Raw genomic sequence first — 20,915 nt, 5'->3', positions numbered from 1 at the left:
TGCTGTATGCAAGATTCCCCAGTAGGTGCTAAACTTAGTGGGTGAAAAGTTTAGACAGAAGCAGTATATTTGCATAATCTCTAGTATCTTTTCTAAGATATTTCTCAATAGTGAGAAAACCTGATCTACGATGAAATACCTTCATTAAGAGATCAAAGTAAACTACTATTAGTAAAGTATTTGCATCATGAAAACCTGTTACGATTCTCTGGGAAAGATACATTCGCATCTGTGGTATTCTTGCCCAAACATGTAACCTAAATCTAATCAAAAGAAAACATCAGACAACCCAAATTAAAACATTCTACAAAATAACTGACCAATATTCATAAAAGTTTCAAGGTCATGAAAGACAAGGAAAGTCTAAGGAATCATTACAGGTTAGAGGGGCTTAGAGAACACAGCTAAATAGACTGGAGGATCCTGGGTTGAAACCCGGAGCAGGAAAGACTTCAGGGAGAAAACTAGAGAAATTGGTATATTTTCTTTTTTTTTTTAAGATTTTTTTTAAATTAATTATTTATTTATTAATACAAGAACAGGGGTACAGGCCAGATTCGCTGGAGAGTGAGAGGATTCGCCAGAGACAGAGTGGGGAGCAGAACAGGCCGACCAACTGAAATACACTGCTGAGGGGAGCTGCGGGTGAGACAGGAGAGGTCTGCTGCACCACGTGGGACTCTCGCAGGCCGGCCGGATAGAACCAGCGCTACAGAGGCTGTGGACAGCTTCACAGAGCTGAGCTCAACCGCCTGCGCCACCAGGGGAGGCCCGAAATTGGTATATTTTCATTACATCAAATGAATTCCCTGGGTTTGATAGCTTGCACTATGATTATGTGCCTTGTTCACATTAGCAGAAGCTGGGGGAAGCTGCACTTTTCTGTAAGTCTAAACTAATTTCAAATAAATAAAATAAAGCCCCATGGTTTTAAAGTCTCTGTCCTCAAAACTTCCATTTCTCTGTAGTTCCCAATCTGGCAGCCCTGATCACCAACATCTCAGCTCATATTTGCCGCTACAGAATTCAGATTTTAAGCAGCAAACATTTGTTTACCCCTCCTGTGTGCAGGTGCCACTTAAGGTATACAAGGTCCTGTGCTCACTGCTCACTTCTTACTCATTCAACCTTATGTCACCTATGTAAGTGAGTCAGCACTCAAATTTTAAGTCTTGTAATCACTCATTTTTCCAGGATGGACACAGGAGATTCATACTCTCACATACCATACTGTTAAGAAATCCAAAAATAGGGCCTCCCTGGTGGCGCGGGCGGTTGAGCGCAGCACTGTGAAGCTATCCACAGCCTCTGCAGTGCTGGTTGATCCTTGCCGGCCTTGGAGCAACCCACTTGGCACGGCAGACCTCTCCTGTCTCACCTCAGCAGTGAATTTCATCAGTCTGCCTGTTCTGTTCCCTGCTCTGTCTCTGGTGCATCCTCTCACCACGCATCTGGCTTGTATCCCGGTTCTTGTACAAATAAAATAAATCTTTTAAAAAAAAAAAAGAAATCCAAAAATAAAATAATCCATGTTGCTGTTTGAACTATTGATATTACAGCTTATTATTATTAGTGTTCTGACTTTCAAATGAACTCCTTGTCCGGTTCCTGAGAAATTTATAATTGATTGCATGACCTGCTTATAGCAATGAGACAATACTTTATTTACAAAGATAACCAGTTTATCTAGAGTTTTCTGCAAATTAAGTAATTAAAACCACTAGGTTATGTTTACATTTGGGTAATGATTTTATGGTAGAAAATAATGGCTATAAACACAGTAATCTCTTAGAAATTCGTATTTGCTGCTGTTAATAAATTTCAATATAAAATACAAAAATATTTCAAATTTCAAAATTTCAAAAGAAAATACAAAAAAAGAGGAAGTTGCTTTTTTTTTTAAAGCAAAGACTTTTTTTTTTTAAAAGATTTATTTATTTATTTAAACAAGTACTGGGTACAATCAGAAGTGCGGGAGGGTGAGAGAATTCACCAGAGCCAGAGCAGGGAACAGAACAGACAGCCTGACGAAATACACTGCTGAGGGGAGCAGAGGATGAGACAGGAGAGGTCTGCTGCTCCATGTGGGACCCTCGCCAGTGGCTGGGCATCGAACCGGCACCGCAGAGGCTGCGGGCAGCTTCACAGCCCAGCGCTCAACCGCTGTGCCACCAGGGGAGGCCCGGAAATTGCCTTTTGACTGGTGCATTCAAGAAAAAAAACTGTGAGCACTTTGTCAAGAATATATCTTTTATGAACTCAGTTTTATAGTAACGTTTTATAGAAAATTGTCAACCTTCATTAAATTAACCTAGTTTATATTTTTAACCTTTTCTCAGTAAAGTTGTAAGAGTCCCAACTAATACTTAATTTGAATGAAGTGTGCATTAATAAATGTCTAAAGACATTTACCATTTAAATCTTTCACTATGACACTAAAGACTCAACACCAACTAATATTTTACTTTCAACTAACAGTTTATGAACAAGTGGATAATGTCTTATTTGTAACATCATATCCTATCATCTGCTTTCAAAATGCTTGTAGGCCTGACAATCAGTTATACTCTTCAGTACAAAGCTTATGTAATTATTTAGAAAACATCCTTTATAACAGTGTAAAACTTCAACTCAACTCTTACCAAAGTGATTTGAATGTCAGTAATCAAGAAGCTAAGAAAAAGCTCACAATTGATAAAGGGTAAGTGGACTCACCATAATCAAACATGAAAACACATGACAGGAGAACACTTTCTATCTCACCTAATCATTTATTTGCATCAACCTAAGCAAGTGAGGTGATATTAACCCCATTCATGACAAATATGGAAACCTCAGCCCAATGTATCATGGATCTACCCAAGATCATGTTCTCAGCCCAAGGTATCAGGGATCTATCTGTTCAAGTTCGTGTTCTATTATTCTACATTATTGGAAAGTTCAATCTTTAATTCAGAGGACTTTGAGTAATTTAATTTCCATATTTCTAATTCACACTTATTATAGATGGCTTTTTAACTGGTCACATAATAATAACTGAGTATCTTGGTTATTTTCTAAAAGAACTCACACTACTCAGTAACAGCAAACTGATTTAGGAAAAGGATGAGGGAAAGACCATTTCTCATGGTTTTCAAAATAATACTGCCACCTGGTGGACTAACAGTGAGCTAAGATAAGGACCCACTACATGGTTCAATTTCACCCAAATTCTCAATGGGCAGTGAGTTTCCAGAAAACATTTTGATTTGTAGCTCTCAGAAAAACGATTATATAACCACTTCATCTTATATAGAGTAACCAAGCTGCTGTTTTCATGTCAATTGCCAAGCTGGAACCAATACACATTCATTCTACTCATTCATTCTGCACACATTTACTACACACCAACTATGTATACTAGACTAAGTCAAGAATACAAAGATTAGTAAGGGTGTATTTTCACATTTCTAGAATATGTTATTCCTGTAGTGATTGGGAATATATGCTTGAACCAGACTTCCTGAGTTCAAATCCACAATCTGTCACTAACCAACAGGATGAATTTGGACCAGCCACTTAAACTTTGTGTCACCTCAGTTCTGCTGTGTGCAGAGTGAGAAAACAGTATTCCCTCTCTATACAGTAATTAAGTATCCTGTGGAATAAGAAGTGCCCTATTCAGGGAATACATCTTAGAAACAAATACTGGTGAGGGGTGCGGCGCTGCAGAGGTAGAGAGCATTCCCTTAGATGAAGATGAGCAGCTGGAACAAGGACAGCATTTGTAGCCTCCCACATTTTCCCAGATCAAGAATTTTATTACAAATATCAGTTAAAACTCCCTGTTTATGTCAGGTATACCACCCATGGTCCAGTCAACTATGGCCTAGGAGAACAGGCACGTAGCCTACTTATAAATCAGAGTACTTTTCAGCATCTGAAAAAGCATTTTGTACACAGGAAAGTCAATTGGGTTACTTGTCAAAGGATTTTAAAGCTTTCCTTAAGCTTGTATGTCTAACTTACAAACATTCCATTTAGAAATCTGTACATTTTAATAATCACTTTGAAGGGCACCTTTAAGCGATGTTTGATAGAGTTCATTAAAATTGAACAGACTAAATTTCTTTAAACAGACTCATTTACAATCCAAATTCCTTTAAACAACTTAACAGAATTTATACATTTAAAATATTTGATTTTCTTTTACACAGCACTTCAAATGCTTGCCCCTACAAGCAAAAATTCCCAAGTACTTAATCCCTACAATGTAATAAATTAAACATACTTTCCAAATTCTCTGAACCATTTCATTTTTGCATGCTTAGTAACATTTGAAAATATCTTTTAACTAATAATCACTAGTCTAAAAGTATTAGACAGTAAGTTAGATCCCAAAAGCCAATGTCATACCGTAATATGTTCACTTTATTTAAAAATTCAAAATAGCAAATATTAGTTTGCCCTAATGAATATAAAAACTAAACCTAACACAAAAGTATTGATGGCTATGGGAGTTATTTCTTAACATTTCTGGGAATTTGTAATCATTACAAATTTCATCTGAAAACTGCAGCACTAGGGAAGTTCTGTTAAAGGGAATGGGCAGTTTAGCCCCAGCAGGCAGTCATTCAGAGTGCTGGCATAGTGAGGAACTCCAGCTTGGGGACTTCAAGAGTGAGTTCACAAAGTTAATTCAATGTCAAATGGAAATGAAACAAACCTTGGATGGCTGTGGTGAGAATCAAATGTGTGGGAAAACTCCATCACACCTTAGTCTTGATAACAGCTAGAATTTTAGATTTCAATTTAAAATACACTAGTATTCAAGTTACCAATGTACCATGAAGTTAAATTTTAAAATCTTTTTTAAAAAAATTTTTTTAAGTTATTTATAAATTAACCCTTCTCAAGATGGCCCTGATCACCTCCTAATTCTTCAAGGAAGCAAACTCCTGGTTTCTTACTAGTCACTGCCCTATGTGAATGCTTAAGACAGGTCATAAAAGAGAAACTAGACCCTGTTTTAAGCACATGCCTGCACCAGAACATTAAAAAATATCTAAATTCATAAAACTGAAGTTTTAAGAGGAAATCCCACTACAAGATCTTCCCATAGCTAACGGCATATTTCCCTACAGTAATTAACTACTTGGGGTGGAACAGGAATTGGGGGAAGGTAGAAGAGGTAGCAAGTGTGAAAGAGTGCTAGCTGTCACTAATCAGTGACAATCCATCAGGAACTGATACATCTCTGAAAGTCAAAAAGAAAATAGGAATTTCTTTATAAAAATGATTTACATTGAACACATTAAAAAAAAAACTATTTTTCAAGGCAAGCTACTCTGGGACTTGATATTCATCACAAGATGATTGTAAAGAATAGGGAAAAAATTTAAATACAGATAAGAGAAAATGGTTTTCAGAGGGGTAGGTTAACTAGAAGATAAGCTCCAAACATGTATAAAAGGCTGAAAGGCTATTTATTGCAAGAGAAATGCAAACTTTATCATTCCCCTCACCTGAATCAAGTTGAAAACATGGTAAAAAGACTGTATTTTGAGGGGAAGAGAAATGGTCCAATTATAAACCACATTCTGATAGAGAATTAAGCTTAAAAAAAATGAAAAGAAAACCTGTGATAGCACGATTTTTAGGTATCAAATCTGCCTCAACACATTCTGAGTACATGTCCATCTGGTGTGAAATATTCAGAGTTGGCCACACTTGGAACAGAGATGGTTCTATTACCAGATGAAGCATGGGGCCTCAGACATTTAACAATGTCAGAGAGGAGGCAAGTTTCGCTGAGCCTGGAAATCCCAACAGCACTGATCAAAATGAAGAGTTTATTTGCTGTCATTTGTTGATTTGTTGTTGTTCTTTTGAAGGAAGAAGTAAAAAAGAAACCCGTTTCTTTGGCAGAATTCCCAATCGAAAAACCCCTTCCAGAGTTCTGAATGCCTACCCACAGGGTGATACAGAACTTTGCTGTATCAAGATTACTATCAGCATGATCAAGGTAGACAGACAGTATAACCAGGACAAATGAGATCTTCCAGCCAAAGGTGCCATAAAATAATTCAAAATATTACATGGAAACCATGTCTAATATAAGTACTTATTTTCCAATCATAATTATTCCGGTCTCTTCCATAAAATTGCTTCTAAAAGAGTTTTTACAATATCAAAAAAATTCTCCTTCCAATAATAGAGTCAAATCTATTTCAAGTTAGGAGTTTTTAGGTTTAGTTGTAGTAAACACTATGATTCTATCTTCTTATTTTCTAGAAATCCATCAGATGCATGCTGCAACACAGAAGTACTTTCTTTCCTTGTCATAGTGGCAAAAAGCATATCCATCATCCCCAAGGTTTCAAGAAGCTCTCTTTGGTAATCAATCTCTTTTTCTACAAGTCCTTGAAGTACCAAAAACTTTTTATCAACTACAGGTGACTGACCAATCACAGGCAGATATATATCTAGAAAAGAAAGAAAGAAATACATTAACTAGAAATATCCTCCTATACAATTAAGTGAACAGCAATATTTAGGAAAAATATAAAAATATTAGATATAAAGACAGTGAAATATGTGAGCTTATTTTACAGTTAATTTGTGATTTACAGAAAGCAGATAATCCATTTGAATAGATGTATTTCAAAAAAGGACATGATGTGCAATTTGCAGCAACATGGATGGCGCTGGAAGGGATTATGCTCAGCAAAATAAGCCAGAAAGAAAAAGAAAAATACCGGATGGTCTCACTCATAGCAGGAATCTAGAAGACTTAAATGAGGGACCAGGAAAATGAATAACTATGGGAAAGTGAAAATCAAAATTAACAAAAAACTATGAACCAGAGACACTCTATGGGGGGTAGAAGGTGGGAGGGGAGGGATTGGGGTCAAAATAAGGGGGTTGCAATTGTATGGGGAATATAAAAATAAAATTTATTATTAAAAAAAAAACAAAAAACAAAAAAGGACATGATGGAGGTTCTGATTTATTTTCATTTTCCCATTGAAGTTGTCAAAGTCATTAGAGAAGGTTGGGGAAAAAATGTTAATTCCCTACCAGCAATACAAAGTCAAACTACTAAAAACATTTTACTCCATTTTTTAAATGCATAGCTTTATTACTGTGTTCATTTTCTCCATGAATATTCTTACTGGAGAAATGATAAAAATAAGGTACTTCAATCTATTCAAATTTCAATTTTATATCATTATTTGACACCTCTACTTTTTGCAAACATGCTAGGATTTTTCACATTTCAACATCTACTTACCAATAATTATTTCAGCAGCATTGATCAAAACAGGGGCAAATCGTGGCTGAGACAGATTCCTACAAAGCAAAGATTTTCTTTACTGAAATTTAGAAATTTTTTTTTAAATCCTTAAAATTGATTTACTGAATTATTCCACTGATTCATTATAAAGATCAAGCTAAAAGCCAACATCTCTCATTTGGAGATAAAGGATTTCAAATGCAAAATACGAGTGTTTCACAGACACAAACATACCTTATCAAAAATTAAGAACACGACTAATTTCCTTTTCATCCGACCTGCGAGGGCATTTGCAAGGACCCCTCTTCGATTTAGCTCCTTTATGATAGAGACTGTAATCTCAGGTGTCTTTATAGTACAACTAGGCTGAAAAAATTTTCAGAGTTAATAAGCACACAAGACAGCACAAGAAAAAACCCTAACAGTTACCAATTTTAAATAAGTTATTACCTTCATAGTTTTGAGTCATGGTAATACTATGCAAGGTAAGAAATAAAATAATTCTCTTTAAAATGTGTCCCCAGTAGAGTCATCAGTTGTAACAAATGTACCACTCTGGTGGGGGATATTCACAGGCGAGGAAGATACATATGTGCAGGGATGGGGAATATGGAAAATCGCTGGACCTTTCATTCAATTTTGCTGTGAACCTAAAACTAATTTTAAAAAAGAAACTGTTCCTCACTTACCTCAAGGACTCTGTCAAGTGCCTTAGAGATCCGAAAATGTTTCAGATCCCTGTCATATAATTCTAGGTATTTCTTTGATGGTCTGTTGATCAAAATGTCATCCTGTATTTAAAAAGTAAATTCATAGAAAAAAATCAGTATCAGTATAATTTCATTCAAAGTAAATCTTTTCACAATGGTATTTCTATATCAAAGTATCCCTGAACTGCAAGAGAATGTTCATATGCCCATTATGTAGATTAAATAAAAATGAAATAACATTTTCAACATCAACGTGCTGCTACTATCCTATGATTTTAAGTTACAATACATGATTATCTCAGTTCTGAGCGTAAATTACTCTTTAAAGTATCTTTCCATGGCAGGCAATGTGCTTTAGTAGAAATCACTCCCAACAATCCTAATTACCAATAATGAAATTCTGGCTTAATCACAACTTCTTTTATACCTCAATCCTCTTAGATAGTGAATACAGCAGACATTACAGATGCTTCTCTTTCTCAGGGTTGGTTAAAAGACCAAGTCAGAAATTGTGCAAAAGACAATTCTTTGAATACGGCAGAGCACTCCAAGGTTACTATGATTTAGGACATTAAATAAAGTAGTCCTTATTCCCCATTACATATGAGTAACGTCTTCATCTAGCAATCTGGAGATAAAGCTGATGTAGACAAGAGCAAAATAAAGTTAACTGCCATATGAACTACATTTTCCAGTGATGTCAAGGGGTGGAGCTATCTCATAAATATCACCTTTCGGAAAAATATCAAAAGTACATAAATACCCGTTGCTTCATGTAATTTTTTCCTTTAATAAAGGTTCGATATGCAGGCCTTCTTCTCTTAGGAAGAGAATCCTTCTTTGGTTCAGATTTCCGATGTTTAACACTCAGTATTCCATTGGTCATTCCTACAACTATGGTCTCATCTTCATGCTAACAGCAATTAGAAAAATAAGTTAGTCTATTCCCAGCTCATAATGTATAGTAATTTTTCTTCAAAATAACATTCATAATATGTGTGCTGCTTATCCATACTTTTACCAAGAATCCCATGCAGATACAGAAACTTTGTCTAGCAATGATCTCCACAAAAAGAGCAGCTATTTTTCCTCTAAGATATTATCATATTGACAGAACTTACATGTGTTGTAAAATATCACTGGAAAAGTTTGCATAATAATAAAAAGTTAATGACATCTTGGGAAATTCAAAATATTTTTTTCCTGTATCCTCCCTTAAGAAGTATTACACAGTGGTATGACGTTCCACAACGCTGCCAAGAAAATACTTTGCAATTAAGCTTTGCTCTCCCAAATCCAGTTTCTATGTAATGTATTCAAATGCCTTTTCCTCAATGGTTCATGAAACAATGAATATTCCAGAAAGCACAGTCAATGAAGATAATCATCTTATTTTGTTGTCCCCTTCACTATCCTATTTTGTTTGTTTGCATGTTTGTTTGTTTGGAGAGCCGGCTTGCCTTTCCAGAGAATTTAATCCTAGAGCTGAAAGTGTTAAAGAGAGATTCATAAACTTCCTGGCCTGCTGTTAGTGTTAACAATACCCATAGCCATAGCACTTATTTAGTTTGAAGATACGCAGTGAGTAGAACTGGAATCTAAATTCAAGCTGTTACTGAGACAAGTCAGATTCTAGCAATTTTCTTAACTCAATTATCTAATGTGGCGAAAGTAAGATTTATTCAAACATGAATATTAACCCTAAAATGCCATTTTACTTTCAATGTAATATGCAAGATTAGTGAAAGTTTTAAAAAGAGATAAAAGTACTTACTGCAAGTGCAAGACTTAAAATTGAAGCTGCATAGTCAAAACTGTGAACTACTTTGTAGGAAGTTGTGCTATATACCTTCACCTTCCTAGTAAAAATAAAAAGCTTTGTCACAAACCATGTACATAAAATGCAAATTTTCTATTATTTGAACATCTAATATATTAACGTTAAAATTTACACAACAGTGAAGAAAAACTGATTAGAAATGTTAATTACAAACTCATTCATTCATCACTGAATCTCTTTAAAAAGTAAACTGTTTATTAGCACTAGTCATGATGTTTGTATAAAAACTTACGCTAGTCACGTTTAAAAGAAATAAGATAGACTATGAATCACTATCATTTGAAGATAAAATTTGAAAGTAAAGCAAATTTGTCAATGAAAGTACCCTGAATATCAAAAGAGCAGGGATTCTTAACTTCAGCATTACTGACATTTTGAGTCAGGTAATTCTTTGTGGGAAGTTCTGTGCATTGCAGGATGTTTAGCAGTAACCTTACTTTCACTACTACCTGCCAGTAACATCCCACCCCCTAGTTGGGAAAAATCACCAAAAAAAATTCACTCCCAGTTGAGAACCAATCAAAATAGGGCTACTTACACTTAGTGTTCGAGGGACACATCTAAAAATCAAGTCCCAAACAGCTCAGTAACACCATTTCAAAGAATCGGCTAAATAGTTATAGAATTCCTTAATCTTAGAAGCATTTTAAGAAGTTTTTAAAACACTGAACTTTGTAATAAAATGCTGAAAACTAAGACTTTTCATAGCAAGGGAGGAAAAGGAAATATGAAAATATTGAGTTGTTGGAAAAGTCATGACGCATTTTTTGCTTGAAAAATAGATGACTTCTGGGGCCTCCCCGGTGGCGCAGCGGTTGAGCGCTGGGTTGCGGAGCTGCCCGCAGCCTCTGCAGTGCCAGTTCAATCCCCGGCTGCTCCCCACCACCGGAGGAGGGTCCCACATGGCGCGCAGACCTCTCCTGCCGCCCGCTGCTCCCCTCAGCAGTGTACTTCGGTCCTTCTGCCTGCTCTGCTCCCCTTTCTGGCTCTGGTGAATTCTCTCACCCTCCCACGCTTCTGACTGTACCCAGTGCTTGTATAAATAAATAAAGTAAATAAATAAATCTTTAAAAAAAAAAAATAGATGACTTCTAAGTAAATTTTATAATTGTGCCATTGTTCTAGACATATGTGGCAATTAAGTATTTACAATGTGGCTAGTGAAAATGAAGAACTAAATTTTTAAATTTTATTTAATTTTAATTAACTTTAATTTATTTAACTGAGGTAGTAAAAATATTTTTCTCTTAAATTCAACTTTCTTCTGCTAAACACAATGGTATTTAAATTTAATCATTGTAAAATATTGTATCATAGGCCTGAATTAGATACTTTGATGTTTACCTTGTTTTTCCTAGAGGAAAAAAATTTTTTTACATTGTTTATATACTGAACTAATAATTTAGATATACTGAACTAAATAACTATGTATTATTAATTTTACCTAGCTCTTTTTACCTTTTTAATGTGGCTACTAAGACATTTAAATTATATATATAGGGCCTCCCCGGTGGCGCAGCAGTTAAGCGCTGGGTTGCAAACCTGCCCGCAGCCTCTGAGGCGCCGGTTCGATCCCCGGCTGCTCCCCGGCCACCGGAGGAGGGTCCCACCTGGCACGCAGACCTCTCCTGCGGCCCGCTGCTCCCCTCAGCAGTGTACTTCGGTCCCTCTGCCTGCTCTGCTCCCCGCTCTGGCTCTGGTGAATTCTCTCACCCTCCCACGCTTCTGACTGTACCCAGTGCATGTATAAACAAAAACAAAACAAACAAATAAACAAATAAACATGCCTCTATAAAATTAAAAAAAAAATAAATAAATTACATATATAGCTTGCATTATATTTCTATCATACAAGCTAATCTAAAACATTAACTAATTAAAACATTAACTAACTAAACATTAACATTAACTAATACACCCATTTAAAGTATCTAAACGCACCAATATTTAGATCACATAGTATACAGAAATTTTCACATGGAGTTTTAATTTTTAAGAATATAACCAAGAATCCATATATCTATACTTAAACTTTTCAAAATACACAATTATTTTAAAAGATTAATATTCAAATAATAAATAAAAAACCCTTAAAAAGTATATGTAAATTAAAGTAATCAATTCTGTCAATGGAGAAAAGTGCTATATGTAAACAAAAGCTCAAAACTAATTTCAAATCAACAAATTTTCATAGAAACCAACTGGCAGAATATTCTGTCACCAAAACTACTGAAATAATGCACTTCCTCAAGCACTGAACACTTGTATACACTTGTATAGTAAGTTCTCACTTAACATTGTGGATAGATTCTTGGAAATCGACTTTAAGCAAAACAACTGTATAATGAAACCAATGTTACCATATGCTAGTTAATATAAACAAGAGTTAAGCTCGTACAGTAGACTTCTGGTCACAAAAACATCACCAAACTTCTCAATAAAAACCAAAAATACTTCTAATACTCAACAATATTCATTCATTTTCCAACCTGCTTCTTCCAGTTCAGGGCCTTGGTGCACAGAGACTACTCCCACTGCTCAGGGCACAAGGCAGGAGCCAATCCTGGAGAGGATGCCCTTCCAGCTCAGAAGGGCTCACACACACACCTCCACACTCACTCAAACTGGGACATTCAGACACACCAATGATCCTAAGATGCACAACTCTGAGATACAGAAGGAAACCAGAGTGGCTGGAGAAAACCCACACAGATAAGGAGAGAACTGCAAAGTCCACGCAGACAGTGAATGCAGCCAGGAATCGATTTTTAACATTATAACGAAATGTTGTTCAAGGTGTTGCATACTAATGATTAATAAGTTAAATGAAAATACTAACCTATCCAGTGAGCCAGAAAGTAATCTCTGTCCAGAAGTGCTTAGACATAAACACGTCACCGTTTTGTGATGATTCTTCAAAGACACTAGCAACTGTCCTCCTTTCAGCAAGTCCCAGACTTTAACGTAACGACCTCCTATAAAAAGAAATAATTGGTGGTTTGATTTCTGCCTGTAGATTCAAAATTTTAAAGACCTCAAAAGCATTCATCATTGGACACTCCACAGCAAGGAAGTTAAGTAAGAGGTTCCAGAGCCAGACTGCTGGTTTCAAATAAAGTTGTACTCTTTAATAGGTAAATAACTAAAAATAAAAACCATTCCTTCCCCAGAACTGTTACAATGATTAAATAATTTCATATTTCATACAGAAATGCCCTGCAGAGTAAAAGTATATCTGAAAAGGATTTTTTTTTATTTTTTTAAAGATTTATTTATTTTTATACAAGAACCAGGGTACAGGCCAGATGCGTGGGAGGGTGAGAGGATTCACCAGAGACAGAGTGGGGAACAGAACAGGCAGACTGATGAAATACACTGCTGAGGGAGCAGCAGGAGAGACAGGAGAGGTCTGCTCGCCATGTGGGTTGCTCCGAGGCCAGCAGGGATCGAACCGTGACACTGCAGAAGCTGCGGACAGCTTCAGAGTGCGGCACTTAACCACCTGCACCACCAGGGAGGCCCTGAAAAGGATTTTTTTAAAGAAATTTATGATAAAATCATTCTTTAAAAGGTATTTTGTATAGCCATGGAAATGAAAAATATAGATTTCCTTTCCTAAAAATTCTGCGAATCCCAACAAACCTGAAAAACTTCCCTAAAAATTTTACTCTAAATTAGAAGGATCCTTAGAAGTAATTCAATCTGATGCTTAAAAAAGAATTTCTTTAGGGCCTCCCTGGTGGCGCAGCGGGTTGAGCACTGTGCTGTGAAGCTGTCTGCAGCCTCTGCAGCCAGGGAGAAACCTAAATGGCGCAGCACACCTCTCTTGCCTCGCCCGCTGCTCCCCTCAGCAGCATCTTTGGTCCATCTGCCTGTTCTGCTCCCTGCTCTATCTCTGGTGAATTCTCTCACCCTCCTGCACCTCTGGCCTGTAGCCCTAGTTCTTGTATAAATAAATAAATCTTAAAAAAAAAAAAAAAGAATTTTTTTAATACAGCATCCTTATTTGCAAAAAAAAAATTAAGCAAAAGGCTAGCAGGTAAAGTAGGACAAGGGGAAGCAGGGGAGAGAAGTTTTTATCTATCTTGACTAGAAACAGGGCCTGGAACTGACTTTACCGTCCCTGTCTCCCCACATATGGTAGCTCCTAAGATACACTTTGAAACCACTGATCTAAACCAACTTGAAACCACTGATCTAAACCAATAGTGCACTTGCAAGGTCTTTAGAAATTAAGAGGTTGAATAAGGTCACAGGATTAGCTAGTAGCACACTGCAGATTAGCAAAAAGGTTTCCATTCTCCCTGTTCAGATTGAATTTATTTCCACTTCTCAAAATAACAGCAAGAAAAATGAACACATCTGACAATTTATCAATGTATTTTTAAAGCAAAAAGGTACTAGGGAATAGAAAATGAAACAGGGTAATTCTATTCAGATTTTAGAATTAAAAAGAAGCTATACCCACAGCCTTATATATACTATCAAACATGCACACAACCTACCTATACATTCTCCTAATGTCAACACATTAATTTGGACTATTTCAACAAATTTATTTCTTCCATTAAAATTCTAATAATACACTGTGATCAACACAACAAAAAACACTCCAGTTTCAATTTGAAGAGAAATGTATCAAGGCCCTGCTTGACTCCACATTATCCCTCCTCCAGACTATTGGCAACTTGCCGGGAAAGGCCATCTTAATCAAATGATTTGAGAAAAGCCCATTTTTGATCTAAAAGAAACTATTTTTCAAAAGCTACTGTAGATCTTTTAGGATTTCTGGGATCAAAGAAGATGGAGGAGAGTTTAGTGTATAATGTAGGCCCTCAGGTCTGGGATTTCAGATTTGTCACTTAACACTGTGCCTTGGACAAATTAGTTAAAACTTATTTTCTTAGTTGCAACATAGTAAGTTGTAACATAGGGAGAAAATTACCTACCTTGTAGCTTTACCTAGAGCATTAGAGATAATATGCATGTAACAGCACAGCTGACTTACATCAGATACTCAATAAGAGATAACTATTTGCCTGTCCCAATTATCAACCTAGCAAAAACTCACATATGCAATTCAAGTGTACATGATAAAATTATAGCAAGTAACTAATAATGAAATAACTCAAGATCAACAACATTGGTGAAAGTAATTTTCAAAAGAAATACCTGCTGACACCAGAAGACCTCCAGAAGGAAAAAGCAAGACACTCTCCACTGGCTGTCCATGCTCTACAGAGATAACACTCTCATTTGCTCGTGCATCAAACATCTTCACAGTATGATCATATGATCCTAAAATGTCAAATTGGGCATTATGTAAGTTTCACTGCTCAAAACAACAAAAATGTGTGTGTCAGTATTCAGATAAATATTAAAAGATGTAGATAAAAATTTTAAATTTTTGTAAATTCATGAAGATACAGTACCTTCAAACCCACCATACTATACTACAGAATCTTCAACTATTTCTATTTTCAGACTACTGTCACTACTGAGTCATCTGGGAATCTTTGCACAGGCACCCACAAAGAACATGAACCCCACTGTCTCTGTTTCTTGGTTGCTGAAGACTCTGCAAAAACCAGACCACTAAACTCACGAAGGTACTGACAGTTTTCAACGCAGCCTGATGTTCCAAACACATTTGGAAGACAATAAAAACAATCAACAAAAGAAGAAAAAAAATTTTTGAATAGGATAAACAGAAACATATTCCTTCATAAAAATTTTAACTCCTAAAAAGTCTATCCAAAAAGTCCCAAAGCAGTATTAAAATATTTCATAATAAAATAATCAACTTCATGAGAGGAAAAAAAGGAGTTTACCAACCTGTTACAAAGAGATCCGGATTCAATTTGCTAGCACATCCACACCTCACATAATCAGAATGTTCTTTGAATGTCAGAATTTCTTTGGAGTTTGGAATATCCCACAATTTAACTGTATAATCATCAGCCCCAGAAACCACATGGTATTTGTCAGCTGTAAAATCTACTGTATGAACTGCTCTGAAAGATCAAGGATCAGTATATTAAAAAGTAAGAAAAAATTGTATTTCTGACATCTTCCAACTCCTCTCCTCCTGCCCGCCCCCCCCAAAAAAAGCTCAGTTTCTGAGCATAACTACAGGGGAAAGTCATGACCAAAAAAACCTTTAAAACAGGTGTTTGTCCCCAAGCCAACTTAAAATTTTAAATAACCCCACACTATGAAAGTAATAAGAATATTAAACAATAGCTTTACAACTTTATTTTCTAATATGTTAGCAATTCTACTTACAATTCTAGCTGTTTAATTAAGATGAATGTTCTAATACAATCAAAGTGAAATGTTTCACTGATAGGTAACTACCCCGTTAACACATTATAAAAACACTTGAGATTTTAAAATCAGTACCCAATTTTCACAAAGACATTTATAAGACTGAATACAAAGTTACTCTGAATAATTTAAATAATTCAGGGAATCCTGCAACAAAGCTGTAATATAAACTGCCCTAGCCATTCAATTTACCAAAGGGCAAAGTACTAAATCCAAGAAGAGAATCTAGCTTCCAACCTCAAATATAGTCCAGGCCTACATAATTCTCATTAGTAGTTAGTCTAATAGTTGCCATTAGACCAGTGTTTATAATCTCAACCAGGTCACAGAACTCAGTGAGAAGTTAATGAAAGCTGCAGGATGTCTCCCTAGATAAATGCACATTTCCCAAAATGTCACACACAATTCTAGGGGATTCACAAGTCGCATGAAACTCAACCATGGGACCTAGGTTAAGCTCTGCCATAGGCCCACCAGGGGAAAAGTACCTGAAGTTACATAATATTCATGAATTTTTTTTTTTTTTAAATTCTCTGCTTTTACTCAAAGCCTAGAAAATGAATACAGCTTAGATTACACCAAAAAAACAAAAAGGACACATAAAAACCAACTGTTGCTTACTTTGTATGTCCTTCAAACTGCCTAAGGGGAGCCCTTCCACTTATATCAAAAAGATGAACTCCACCATCTTCACTGCCAGCCACAAGCAGTTTACCGTCCTGTCGAAAAGTAGCACAGTATGCTGTGTCTTTAAATCGAGAAAAGGTTTTTACAGGTTCTTGGGAGTATCTGCCATAAATGTGAATCTACAAGATAAAAAACATGGTAACTCAACAGATGCCTCAAGATCAGTAGTAAATATAAACTATATAAAAAAATAAGGAATGCAGTATTATAGTTACCCTTGAAGAAGCTGTAACAGCATAATTATATGGTGGCTGTGAAGAAAAGTCTACTTTTGACACTGCGCCAAACTCCTTAATCTGAACAGGGGTCTTAATGAAAAACAATATAAAGGATTAACAGAGTTACAAGTGGGAACACCAACACCTATTTAAGCATTACATAATTTCTTACAGACCATTTCTTTTTGTTCTTAGTAACATTTACTAGACTGTATTTAATACAAAGGTATAAAGAAATCAAAAAATTGCCCAAGTCCTGTCACCCAGACTATCTCTATTCCCATTAATGTAAAATAATATATGTTCAGAAAGTCACCTCACTCTTTTTGTTCAGCTGTTGAGTTTCCTGTGATTATGACTAGAAAAAAGAAGTTATACCCACACACATTTAACCATGTATATTTTGAACACACAGCATACTATGCAGGTCATTATATATCTTGCTTTCTATTACTTACTAGCACATTAGCTAACTTTTCAGGTAAGCTACAAATGTAACATCCACAACATCCATCATAATTTACTCCACCAGTTCACTATTAATAAACACAGGTTCTTCTAAGATTTCTAACATTACAAATAAGATTTCAATGAATGTTTATATAACATAAATATACATACATTGATTTTATACACATACATACACACACACACACACACACACACATTTTGTTATCAATCATGTTAGCAAACTTTCAGGAGTATATTTATTGAGAAAGTTCCAGGCTGTGAGACTAGAAAGCCAAAAGTTGTGTACATTGTTTTATGTCAGATAATGCCAAATTGCTCTCCAAAAAGTTTATAGTAATTTCCCTTCCTCGAGTAGCAATGATGATCAAAATTTTTCATGTGTGCCAGTATAATAAATGAAAAACAATATCTAATTTTACTTAATTTGCATTTCTTCAATTATGAGTGAAGTTGAGTCTCGTAATACATTTATTGGCCATTAAAACTTTTTTTCCAGGGCCTCCCCGGTGGCGCAGCGGTTGAGCGTGGGCTGCGAAGCTGCCCGCAGCCTCTGCAACGCTGGTTCAATCCCCGGCCACCAGCGAGGGTCCCACATGGTGCGCAGACCTCTCCTGCCGCCCGCTGCTCCCCTCAGCAGTGTACTTCGTCAGTCTGCCTGTTCTGCTCTCCGCTCTAGCTCTGGTGAATTCGCTCACCCTCCCCCACTTCTGACTGTACCCCAGTGCTTGTATAAATAAAATAAAATCTTTAAAAAAAAAAAAAACAGCTAAAGAAAAACCATAATCTTTTTAAAAAAAAAACTTTTTTCCATAAACCTCACAATTTTTTCACATTTTCTACTTATTCATCTTTTTAAAAAACTCATTTGTAAGCTAATTTAGCAGTAAGAATTTTGCATCACTATTTCCTTAGGTTGTTTTTTTTTTTTTTTTTTAAGATTTATTTCTTTATACAAGAACCAGGGTATAGGCCAGATGCGCGGGAGGGTGGGAGGCTTTACCAGAGACAGACTGGGGAACAGAACAGGCAGAATGACGAAATACACTGCTGAGGGGAGTATTGGGCAAGACAGGAGAGGTCTGCTGCGACTCATGGGACCCTCGCTGGCCGGCCGGGACCGAACCACCGCTGCTGAGGCTGCGGACAGCCTCACAGCTCTGAGCTCAACCGCCTACGCCACCAGGGAGGCCCTATTTCCTTAGGTTAAGGCAAAAACATCTTCTTGTAGGGCCTCCCCGGTGACACAGTGGGTTGAGCGCTGCAATGTGAAGCTGTCTGCAGCCTCTGGAGCACGGGTTCGATTCGCGGCCAGCCAGGGAGAAACCCACATGGCACAGCATACCTCTCCTGTCTTGCCTGCTGCTCCCCTCAGCAGTGTCTTCAGTCTGTCTGACTGTTCTGCTCCCCACTGTCTCTGGTGAATTCCCTCACCCTTCGGCACCTCTGACTGTACCCCAGTTCTTGTATAAAGAAATAAATCTTAAAAAAAATAAAAAACTTCTTGCATGAGATTCAAATTATAAAATTCATTAATTAATCAAAATTCTAAACTTAAACTGATTAAGCAATATGGACTTTTCTATAAAATTCCTAGAAAAAAATATTAACTATCAACTGATCTGCCCAAACTGTAAGTTGCTGATAGATTAATTTTAGTTATTAGTTTTCATTAGAGTTCCACATTGTCATAAATGCAAATGCCCCCTCACCCCATGATTGACAAACTTACCTTATAGTTGTTCCAGTACAGCGTATCTTGTGTGATCTTTTCACCAAGTACAGGATATGCTTGAATAGCTACAGGCTTATAACCAGCCATAATTTCATATAATTGCACTGTTGTCCAGTGGTTAATCCTTTGGAATTGAGATTAAAAATAATTATAATGACTCTGCATAAATCTGAAAAAGAAAATATTTTATATACATTACTCAATATTTTATATACATTACACAAATCTATATATAATTATGATTTCCACTCTGCATTCTTTGAAAAGTTTCTGAGGTAACTTACAGATTAATAACCATTAAACTATTAAATCTGTAAACACAGAAGACACAATCTAAAGGAAGCAAGAGGAATAAGATAGGACTACCATAGGTAGAAAGCACTGTGCTGGGTTCTGTGGGAAAAACACCAATTTAAAATAAAAAATGCTGTCTATAATATGAATATTGACATAGGAGTCAACAAAAGCATATGGGCCTTCGTGCCTTATTAGAGTATAGCTGAAGGAGTACCTAACTCTGCCTTCAAAGGAACAGTTTAAAACGAGTAGAAAGAAGCGAGGCGCAGTAGCAGCGTTTTGCCAGATTAAAGTGAGGAAGAGCATTTGGGGAGGGTAAGGGGGAGTACGATACAGCCCAAAGGCATGGAGGCAAGAAATCATGTGAAAAAGAAAATTATCGGAAAGAGGTCTGTGCCTGAAAACCTAGGACTAAAAGAATAACAGGTATTACAATACAATGTAGGATATCAAAAAACCTTAAGTACTGAGAGCTGAGAAGTGGTTTCATTAATTCTAACTGGGGGACTCCTGGAGAGATTCCAAGTGTCCACTTCAGCTGAGTCTTTAATATATTATGACAGATTCGCCACTGAAGATGCACGCAAAAGAGGGGGCGGGAGCATTCAAAATTGAAGGAACCTCATAAGACAGAAATGGAACTGTCCACCGCTTTGGAAAGGGGAGGATTACTCCGGAAACTGATAAAGGCAGACAGTTAGGGGAGGGTGAGCTCGTAGCGGAGAAAAATCTAGGTCGAAGCCAAACAGCCGAGACGCTGGCAGGCTGGTTAAGAAGTTGAGCCAATCTGCGGAAACTGAGATGCCCCCGGGCAGCATGCCAGATAGCAAGAAAGGCCCGACGAGCGTCGGGGCTACCCTAAAGGGAGCTGCCATCACCTACCTCCAATGGCTCCGAGGGTCCGCCGAGACTCCTCAGCTCCGAGGAGAACTGCTTGGGTTCCTCCAGTTCCCTCCCTTAAGCCATTCAGTATCACTTGCAGAAGTCACGAGGACCCTACAGGGAGGCGCGGAGCCACCGGGTAAATGGAACGGCCAGGCGGGTCGCGCGAAGATGACGCGAAGGCGCAGGCTTACGAGGCCCGCGCCGTCCGGTGACGCAGGGGGAGGTCAGATGGGCGGGGCGAAGGGGCGGAGGAGGCGTGGCCGGAGGCTGAGCCTGTGGTCTCGCTCCAGTGACCCGGGGCCTCTGCTCTGCCCAACGACCCTGTCTCCGTAATACTCCGGTAGTAAAGACAGCGCTGTGCAGCGACGGGGAAAGAAACCGGGAGGTTCGCTCGGCTGCAATGAAGCGGAACAGTTTTAGGCCAGAAAGCGAAAGAAGAAATCGGAAGTGACGTCGTGGCCAAAACAAGCCT

General features: G+C 37.2%; 1 protein-coding gene across 1 annotated transcript; it reads right to left on the bottom strand.

Annotated features, from left to right (window-relative positions):
* Window positions 1-5,301: 5,301 nt before the first annotated feature.
* Window positions 5,302-20,619, bottom strand: LOC119260971 (U3 small nucleolar RNA-associated protein 15 homolog). The gene is given in 14 exon segments (XM_037530144.2): window positions 5,302-6,464; window positions 7,274-7,350; window positions 7,507-7,552; window positions 7,555-7,642; window positions 7,966-8,067; window positions 8,750-8,899; window positions 9,761-9,845; window positions 12,666-12,801; window positions 14,999-15,124; window positions 15,662-15,840; window positions 16,775-16,959; window positions 17,056-17,148; window positions 19,259-19,430; window positions 20,441-20,619. Coding segments are annotated over 13 exon segments (1,575 nt in total). The 5' UTR covers window positions 19,349-19,430; window positions 20,441-20,619; the 3' UTR covers window positions 5,302-6,246.
* Window positions 20,620-20,915: the final 296 nt, after the last annotated feature.

This window comes from Talpa occidentalis, unplaced genomic scaffold, assembly GCF_014898055.3.
Source record: "Talpa occidentalis isolate TD23 unplaced genomic scaffold, MPIMG_talOcc4v2.1 talOcc4.6, whole genome shotgun sequence".
In the NCBI taxonomy this organism is placed as follows: Eukaryota; Metazoa; Chordata; class Mammalia; order Eulipotyphla; family Talpidae; genus Talpa; species Talpa occidentalis.
Note: the sequence above shows the minus strand (reverse complement) of the source record. Positions and strands in the feature narration are given on the sequence as shown.